Raw genomic sequence first — 9,771 nt, 5'->3', positions numbered from 1 at the left:
GCGGCATAGCAGCACGTAGACGGCGTGCTTGGCGACGAGGTGAACTTCACTTGGTGGCGACGTCGATGGATTCCCTCTTCCCTTGCTCTGGCTACGGCGGAATCTCCTCATCTTTCCTCCCATTTTCCTCTGTTCTTCGGCGATGGTGCGGTGATGGAGCAATACTGCGGTGAGGGCTTCTGGGCGGTAGAAGGGGTCAAGGCCCGGTGGCGGTGCAGAGGCGGGGCTCGAGCAAACCTCGGCCTTGAGGCTTGGACGTGCGGACGGGACAAAGACACGGCCTTTCGGCCGGGTTAGAGCTCGCGCGTGCTAAGCACGACGCGGGCACGAAAGTGGTGGCTGCGGTGTGCAATCACCATCCCGCGGTGTCGCCACGAGGCGGCGATGGCGAGGCACAGCGTGCGCAAGGGCAGAGCAAGGTCCGGCCGCAGCGAGGCCAAAAGGCCTGACCTTTGGGCCTGGCCAACGCGCGAACACGTGCATGCGAGCGCCTAGGAGGCTAGGGCTGCGGCTCGATGGTTGGCAGGGCAAGAGGCGACGGCGATTGCGGTCGCATGGCTGGGCGACATGACACAAGGACGGCACGAGGGAGAAATGGCGGCGAGGTCTTACCGGCTCGGGTTGGGGAGGACAAGGGCACCGCAGCGGTGAGTTGGAGCAGGGGAGAGGCGGTGCCGTGCAGGGAGATCCGCGTCGGCGACATAGTCGATCGGGGTCACCAGCTTGGTAGAGCTCCGACGGCGGCATCCTGCCCTTCTTTCCCCCTTTGTCCTCTCTCCTTCTCCACAGGCGGCGGCGGCACGGCAGAAACGGGCATGGCCCTAGGGTTCTGAGTGTAGCCATGGGGCTTTATAGGCAGTGGAGCTAGGGTTTTGCCCTGGGCGGGGTGGTTCCGTGGAACGGACGCCGAGGATCATCCGGTGGGGCTTGGAAAGCGCGCAGGGATGACGTAGCTAGCATTCGTGCGCCCAAGGTTAGGGTACGTGCGTGCGTTTGGCCAAGGAGCGCGGCGGGAAAAGATAGCTGGCAGAGCGCGGGGCAGGCGAAACCACTCCTCGGTTTGTCCTGTAGCAGCGAGGGAGAGCGTGGCGGCGGAAAAGCAGAGCAGCGGCGCAGCGCAAGTTGTGGGTGAGGCGTGGGCGTCGTGGCCGACAGCAGGAGTGCGCGGCGTCGCGGCGGAGAAAGGAGGACGGCGAGGGGTGAGGGAAAGGTGGCCTGACAAGCAGGGCCGGCGCGTCAGCGACACCGGGAACGGAGGCCGGAGCGCGGGGTTGGGCCCAAGCCGGGCCGGGGTTGTGTGGTGAGCCGGCCAGGCGGGCCGCGCGGACGGGGAAGTTGGACCGGCGCAAGGAAACAACGGAGCAGGCCAGCGGGGTGCGCCCCTGGGTTGGGCTGGAGGCGGTGAAGGTCTGTGCGAACCACGGCGAAGCAGGCCGCCGAGTTGAGCTGGTGCGGCGGTCCAGGACGGGTTCAAGGTTTCGGGTCGGTTTGGGTTGGACCGGGTTAGGGCTTGGTCCCGGGTTCGGGTTAGCAGATCTGAGCCCAAGGTTAGTGTTAGCATTTGAAATTTATTTGAATGGCCGACTTCAATTAAATTTCCACACAATTTCAAGCCAAGAAAAATAAACCCAAATTGTCTTTAGTTAAACAAGGTAGAGCGAAAAGATCCAATTAAATCCAAATACTTTCACACTAACAAATTACTACACCTTAATCCAAACCAAAATTTTAATTACTAGGAATTTTTTAAGGAAGAAATCCTACTTAGATGGTTTTATTATAGCATCACCACAAAAAATTTGAATTTCACATTTTTTTCTCCCTTAACATTTCGGGAAAAATCTGGGATGTTACAGTACCAACCCTAGCCCATAACTAACCTTAGCCCACACCAACCCCACCCCGCCACTGCGATGCTGATTTTCAGGTTGATCGTAACTTTCCCTTCTCCCGGTCAATTTTTTTCCACCCAAACACATGGTGGGCCCCACTGTGCTCACATATCTCCTCTCCCCACCGCACACACCCACTCCCGTGATTCCTCCTCCTCCTCACCCACTCCCTTCCTTCTCTATCTCCTTTTTTTCTCTCTCCTTCTGGATCCAGGCGAGGCGAGCGCTGGGGCCGGGGCCGGCGGCGGCGGGGAGGTGGCGGGGCGGGCCGGCGGCGCTGGGGAGGCGCGGCACGGCAGCGGGGAGGCGCAGCGCGGCGGATCCGGCGGCGGGGAGGTGGCGGGGCGGGACGGCGGCGGGGAGGGGGCGGGGCGGGCCGGTGGCGACGGGGAGGCGCGGCGCGGCGGCGGGGAGGCGGCGGGGCGGGCCGGTGGCGACGGGGAGGCGCGGCGCGGCGGATCCGGCGGCGGGGCGGGCCGGCGGCGGCGGGGAGGCGCCCAGATCCGCCGCCACCGCGCGCCTCCATTTTTTTTTGCAAAAAATTTTCAACAATTTTTTTTTGAATTCCTTTTGTTTTTTTTCGGATGAATATTTTTTTAATGACGCAAAAAAAAATTCTTGAAATTTTTTGTGCTCTCCAATTTTTTTACTTAAATTTTTTTCTGCTCTAATATTTTGCTTGAAATGTTTTTTTGGTCTCCAAAATTTTTCTTGTATTTTTTTTTAAAAAAAATTAATCAGAAAATGACAAAACAATTTCTATAAATGAAAAAAAAATAACGGTCGGAAAATACCCCCCGCCACACCCCCTCTCGAGATCCCCCACGCTGATCCCGCTGGCCACCGCCCCCTCCACAGTCCCCACTCCACCGACCCACACTGCTTGCCATATGCCCGCTCTGCCGACGGCCAGCGCTGTTGTGTCTGCCTCCGCCCGCGGCCGGCGCCGCTATGTCCGCCTCTGCCAGCGCCCTCGGCCCCTGTCGCCCCATCCAGTGCTTGGCCTGCGTCGGCGCCACTGATCCCAGCCAGCGCCGGCCGCCGCCACTGCCAGCGCTCGACTATGGAGGCGAACGGGGGATGGGCGAACGGCGGCGTGACCCACGCGGCGATAGGACAACATCCTCAGCTTGCGTGGCATCCCCGGATCCAGCGGGTGAGGACGGCGGTGGCCGGTGGGCTGCGTTCGGCGGCGGGCTTCGACCCCCCCGGCGGTCGACGGTAGCGCGTGCGTAGCTCGGTGGTGGCACCGTTCGCCTCGGCGAGAGCAACTGTCAAGGGAGCCAACGGCGGCGCTGGTAGGAGGACGGGCTCCTATTTTTTTTTCTCGATTTTGTGATGTGTTTAGATAGATTCGGTTCCTTCGGTTAGAACCGGAACCGAACCGAACTAACCGAAATCGAATTTGCTCGGTTTCTATCTATGAAAAGAACCTATCAGTTCCTATTTTCTAGGAACCGAATTTCCGTGGAAACCGAGGTATCGAACTGATCGGTTCGATACTAACTGAATGCCCAGCCCCACACGTCACCATGGCGTGCTTCTCCTTGAGGCCGCGCGCGACGGCAGCCGGAGGATGCCCGCGCCGGCTACCGTAGGAGAGCGCGCGACGGCCGCTGGAGGGGAGAACGCCCGATGTGCGGCGACCTGTGCGGCGGGAGAAGAAGCCGGCACCGACGGCATGCAGAGTAGAACGCACGGGACGGCGGCCGGAGGACACACACGACGGCATCCTAACGACGCACGCGACGGCGGCTGGGGGAGGAGGATGCGCCCGACGGCGGCCGGAGCACAATCACGACGGCCTCCGGAGGAGAACCCACGACGTGCGGAGAATGGCGCGGTGGGCGAAGAAGCGGGCGGCGGCGACGGGGTGCTAAAGAACGAAAGATGCATGGCTTGGGTTTTAGGATTTATTTCACCCGGTGCACAGCGTGATTATTGCGTTTTCTAAAAACTGTTGGCAGCATCGTGGGGAACAAAACGCGGCCGGCCGTAGATGCGGTGCTAATTCAAACTGGCTGGCCTTCTTTGGTTTAGTAGTGCTAGTAGCTAATTTTAACTATTAATTAGAGGTATTAAATAAAAGCAGTTTACAAAACTAATTTTACAACTCCTGCGCTACTTCGCGAGACGAATCTAATGAGGCATTTGATCGTATGATTAGTGGATAGTTACTGAAGCATTATTGTAGGTAATAATAGATTAATTACTGTCATTAGATTCGTCGCGAAAAATTACATCCATCCATAAAAACGTTTAGCAAATAAATTTCGTTTAGTACTTCATGCATACAAGATTTTCTCGCAGCGCAATTTGCGCTAGTATGAAACAAACAGGGCCACATGGAAGACGACGAAACCCGGCGTCCCTCTTAGTCTTTTTTTTAGAAAAAAGTCTAAAAACTACCCTCAACTGTAGCTAAAGTCTGGATAACCCCCTAAATTATAACTTCGTTCATTTTACTCCCTAAACTATACCATTTGATTCAAATTACCCCCTAATGTAATTTGTCTGTTTCATTTCTCCATGTATACGTGGAGTTTTAAGTTGAAAATTTATAATACAATAGTACACACCATAATACATGTTAGAAAAATAAATCATAATTTTTATCACTATTTTGATAGCTTAGGATATTTAATAATAAATTAATCATTGGAGTTCAAAATTATATGAAAACTAATGGAGAAAAATTATAAATTTTTTTCTAAATATGCATTGTGATGTCCACTACTACCCTGCAAAATTTGAAATTAAAAAACAACTTGTGTATGGAGAAACAAAAAAGAGAAATTATGTTATGGGGTAAAATAAACTAAATAATATAATTTAGGGGGTAAATTGAACCAAGTTATAATTTAGAAAATTATTCAGACTTTGGCTATATAGTTGAGAGGAGTAAATTAGACTTTTTTTTTCTTTTTTTAAGTAGTAGAGAAGCAGAGAAGACAACAACGTGAGCCAGTGCGTGCGTCATGTATCATTTGGAAGCGTGCGAGTACTTTTAAGAATTGTTAACAAATTACGTACCATGATGATGATGCCGTTCTTTTTTTTTTTGCAACTCGTTCATCGACTTCGACTTTGGATGAAGGAAAAAAACCCAGAAGCATCATGGAATTCGACTTTGGATGAGAAAAGTCCCCTAGAAGTCAGCCCAACATAATCTTGGCGGCCCATCCAGCCCAGGCCTCGACAACGTTTGCCCACAAGCCGCCAAGGGGCCCTTGCCCACCCACGATGACACGATCGGACTCGGAGTAACCGAAGGAGGAAGGAGGAGATTGGGAAACGCGAGCAGTCAACGAAACACGTGCGCGCGGACTGAAAACTCTTCTGCATACGTTGAACTGCAGTAGCGCGCCTGGGGAATAGCCTGGACGGATATCTACGTGGCAGAGTCCTTTATTTTTTTTTGGCGGGGGGAGGGGGCTTGCATCAGCGATTTTCGCTGCTTCCATCACAGAAGGGCTGCTCCCCCGCCTCCCCTGCCTCCTCCGGCTCCGGCGCCGCTCCCGCCGCCCTCCACCGACATATCCGCCTCCTCTGCCGCTCCCGCCGCCATCCACCACCACTCTCGCCACTCCTGCCGCCCTCCACAACCGCTCCCGTTGCCTCCGCCTCCACCGCTCCCGCCTCCACCGCTGCTTTTGCGACGTATTAGTTGAATATCGCGCGTGATGAATAGGCCCCCTGTTGAATGGGTGATCCACTAACCGCAGATCGCCGAGTCCTCTTCTTGGGCGGATCCAGCACGTCCAGCTTCTCCAGCAGCACGGGGAACTGCATTGGCACATGGAAGTGGGGGTGGAGGTTGAAGATGCATCACAAGCAACCCCCCGATCGTCAACAATGTTCGGACTTATCAGGACATTATTCAGATTTATTACTTCAGTTATTTTAGTACGCTCAGTCCTTGCTGTTTTTCAAAAGTTCTATACAAGGATTATTAATTATTGAATCAATCGGGAGGGAGACAAATCTTTTTTGTAGAATTACAGTGACCAAGAAGCCGATTGTTACCTGCTTGCAAATAATGCCATAGTAGTGGTAAGCCTTGGCTCGCCTCTTCTCGTACTCGTCGTCCAGCGGCATTGCGACATTGCTGAGAAACTAAAACTACTTCTGCTTCGTGGTTGTGCCTGTTGATGCCTCACTACTTCTACTCTTCTTATTTGATATCTTTTACGGTATACAATACCAGTGGCGGACCCAGCAGGGTAGCACGGTAGTCCTAGGACTACTCTAAGTTTTGTGATTCCCTTTAGTATTTATTAATAATTTAACAAACTTTTGTGTAAAATATAGGAAATATTAACACATGTACTTGTTTGGACTACCCAAGATTAAAATCTTGGTTCCGCCACTGTACAATACTATCACTTAGTAGTATGTAGTATAGAGGAGATCTAAACATCCATTAGAAATGATAAAATTGTCATTGGTAGTTTAATATAAATTAAGTCGACTTTTAGTTTATTTTTTCATTTTAGCCCTCCTCCCCCGTGCAGTCCATTCCGGCCTAGGTATCAATAATTTTCTTTCCCTTTTATTATCCTTATACTACCTATACTATCTACATATACTACCTCATATTAGTGATCAATATTTTAGTGGTATAGATAAATCTCAACCATTCGATATTTATATACAAGTCCTTCTCGGATGGTAGTATATGATCATATTGAGCACCGTAAAAGATCTCTATTTTTTTCCCAACTCGCAGGAGAGAACTGCGTGACGTTACATCAAGAACAGGAAAAAAGAGAACCTTTCGCATACCTAGGGATTTATTACGTCTTCTTTTTATATACAAAAAGATAAGCACTACTAATAATGAGATCCAGTTGGAAACTCCTTTGGATGAGTAGACACTAGCAGTCAAAATATACTGGAGTGGTAGTGTGCAAGTATCATGTGGTTTGAGCTAGCAAGCATGCCCTGCTGCATGCAGTACGTGCTTCAGCCCTTAGCTTGCTTGGCCCTTTGGCAGGATCCAGTCACGCCAGCGTAGGTTGCATATGCAGCTGCAAAGACGGCAAGAAGTCCCCTCGCCCGTCGAAACCGAAGCTGTTTGCACAACAAAACCGGATGGAAGTGTACCTCCGTTGTTAGGTGGGGCGGCGCTTCCCCAGTGGCGGAACTGAGGGCTGGCAGGCCATGGCCCCTCTAATAAAATAATTTTTGTTAAGTACCTATTAATTTTATTTTAACTTTAGCTTACATTTTTAAGTATTATTTAATCTCAGCTTAATTATATTTTAAATTTTTAAGTATTCTTTAATCTCAGTTTAATCTTAACTCAAGTTTTTAAGTACCTCTTAATTTTGACACTTCAAATCCCAACAAAAGCTTGAATATCATTCGGCCCTGATCTCTAGCCTCAGAAATTCTCTCCATCTCCGTGTATAGCTGCTCACTAATCACAGCTCATCAGTGTTCTCAGTGGAGGGTGCTTGCGGACTCACATCTCACGATTGGCATCGCGCCATTGGATTCATTTATCACGATTGGCATCGTGCGAATGCTCGACAAGCCGCTGATGGCAAGCAGGCAGGTGGCCGCAGCCAAGATGGACGACAACAAACTCACCTGCTCCACTAATGTGATCGCATTAGCATCGAAGCGATGGATTCTATCTATACTTCTTCACTTAAACCTATAGAAATATATTATTGTTGATATGGTATGCTCTGTAAGCATTGTTGATTTCATCTCAGAATAATAGAACAGTTTTTTAATTAAGCCTAATATTTGTAGGAAATCATGGCAAAACTAAAATGAACAAGATATATTGACTCCCACTCCTATTTTGCTTTGTTGCATGATTAAATAATATATACCGTGATTAGCTAGTGCATATTAGCGCGGTCAATAAAATAATTAATGCAAATTGTCAAATTTTTATGTTATTGAAGTTTTTTCGGCCTCCATCCCTTTAAATTTCATTCTAGTTCCGCCACTGTGCTTCCCTATATGTCCCTCTCCTTTAACCAACTTCGTTTGTCCTTGTCTTGTTTCTCTTACAGAAAAGATAAAAATGTACTCAGCTACAAAGTTTGCGTACAGTATTAGTGTGTGCAACTGTGTACACCCTTTCTACTTTGAAACGATCAACTACGGGCCAAAGGGGCACCATGTGTAAGACAATTAGAACTGGGCCGTACCCATCTGTTTGGCCCAAACCGTTCCGAAGAGAACAGAGCTGGGAGGGAGAGAGAATCGCAGCCGGACGGTGATAACACGGAAGAGGGGTCTTGGCTTCCTAAAGCTCGCGTAATTTCTTATTCCGAGGCGGTGAGAAATCCGTGCGGCTCACGTTTAGGTGAAAAGGGAAGGATCAATCCGCGTAGCAGTTTAGGAAAATTGGGGCGGAACCGAAGCGCGGTTTGGACACGGCGGTGTCGAGGCTCGAACCGACCTACCAGCCGTCCAGGTCCAGCCCTGCCTGAGGCGAGTTCCAACGGCTCCCCCTATACCTCCCCCACCGAACGTAGGGGGTGCTTTGGGGGGAGTTGGCGATTCAACGGTTCCCCCCAAGCTCCCCTATATATGGGGAGAATTGAAACTCCCTCTATATATAAGATGAGTTACAACTCCCCCTATATTCTAATCACACCGTTTCTTCGCGATATTAATCTCGTTTGATCCCCGTAACATGATGATAATGCGTATTATGACAGTACAAATACTGTATGATTTTTTTAAATTCAAAAATAATAAATAAATAGTTAGTTAATGAGTGATAGTATATAGGGGGAATAGATATGGGGGGAATTGTTAGAGATAAGGAGTTATAGGGGGAGGAATCTTTTGGAGGGAGTTAGTAAAATATAGTAAATAGTACGTTTGGGGGGAGTTGGAGAGGGAGAATGGTTGGAGATAGACTGATAAGAAATCAGCTCCGTCCTCGACCGCCCGGCGGCATCGCTAACGTCTCCTCCTCCTCGTCGCGTTCTCTGCTGCCGCTGCCGCCGCCGCCTGAACCGGGAAGGGATCGGAGGGCAACGGGCGAGATGATCGAGGTGGTGCTGAACAACTGCCTGGGGAACAAGGTGTGCGTCAAGTGCAACGAGGACGACACGATCGGCTACCTGAAGCGGCTGGTGGCGGCGCAGACGGTGATGCGCGCCGACAAGATCCAGATCCAGAAGTGGTACACCATCTACAAGGACCACATCACCCTCGCCGACTACGAGATCCACGACGGCATGGACCTCGAGCTCTACTACAACTAGTTACTAGTGGTGTTAGTCCTAATAACATAATTACACGGCAGCGATCTCCTCGATATGGTGGCTTAGGCTCTATGGGATCACCAGGTCGTCGTCCTCATAAGTTTTTTTATGTATGCGTGTCTTTGTGGTGTGGAATATTCAGTCGCAAGTTGTCGGTGTCCTGACCCAACTAGTGATGATGTTGCGTGTTCCTCGTCCCAGATGTTGATGCAAGAGGCAATACAGTAACGCACGGGTTTATCCTGGTTCCGGCCGTGGGACCGTACGTCCAGCAAAGGAGTGTGCGAGAGCACTGTACTATCTTGCACCGGGGGTGCTTGTAGTAGGGGGTACAAGAGAGGCGAGAGAGGGAGGGAAGCTCCCAAGTCTCTGCTAGAGGAGGAGTTGATTAAGGCGAGTGCCAATATCGGGGTTCGGAGGAGCGTGTGTGTTCTGCTAGTAGGGCGAAGTGTTGTGTCCTACCGAATGGGCCGACCCACTTAAGGGAACGCCCGCCTCCTCCTTTTATAGACACAAGGAGGGGCGGTGTACATGCACAGGGGGTCATGAAAGTCGTCGTCTTTTCCCCGAATTGCGGGGGTGCAGTGGTCGAGCACTGTGGGAAGTACACTGTGGGGTATGGCGCCGGGCGTGGCTGT

General features: G+C 50.7%; 1 protein-coding gene across 1 annotated transcript; it reads left to right on the top strand.

The window, feature by feature from the left end:
• The first annotated feature begins 8,911 nt into the window (after positions 1 to 8,911).
• LOC120654155 (ubiquitin-like protein 5) lies at positions 8,912 to 9,133 on the top strand. The gene has a single exon (XM_039931706.1). It carries the CDS (start codon positions 8,912 to 8,914, stop codon positions 9,131 to 9,133), a length of 222 nt encoding a protein of 73 aa, XP_039787640.1.
• Positions 9,134 to 9,771: the final 638 nt, after the last annotated feature.

Source organism: Panicum virgatum, chromosome 1N, assembly GCF_016808335.1.
Source record: "Panicum virgatum strain AP13 chromosome 1N, P.virgatum_v5, whole genome shotgun sequence".
NCBI lineage: Eukaryota > Viridiplantae > Streptophyta > Magnoliopsida > Poales > Poaceae > Panicum > Panicum virgatum.
Note: the sequence above shows the minus strand (reverse complement) of the source record. Positions and strands in the feature narration are given on the sequence as shown.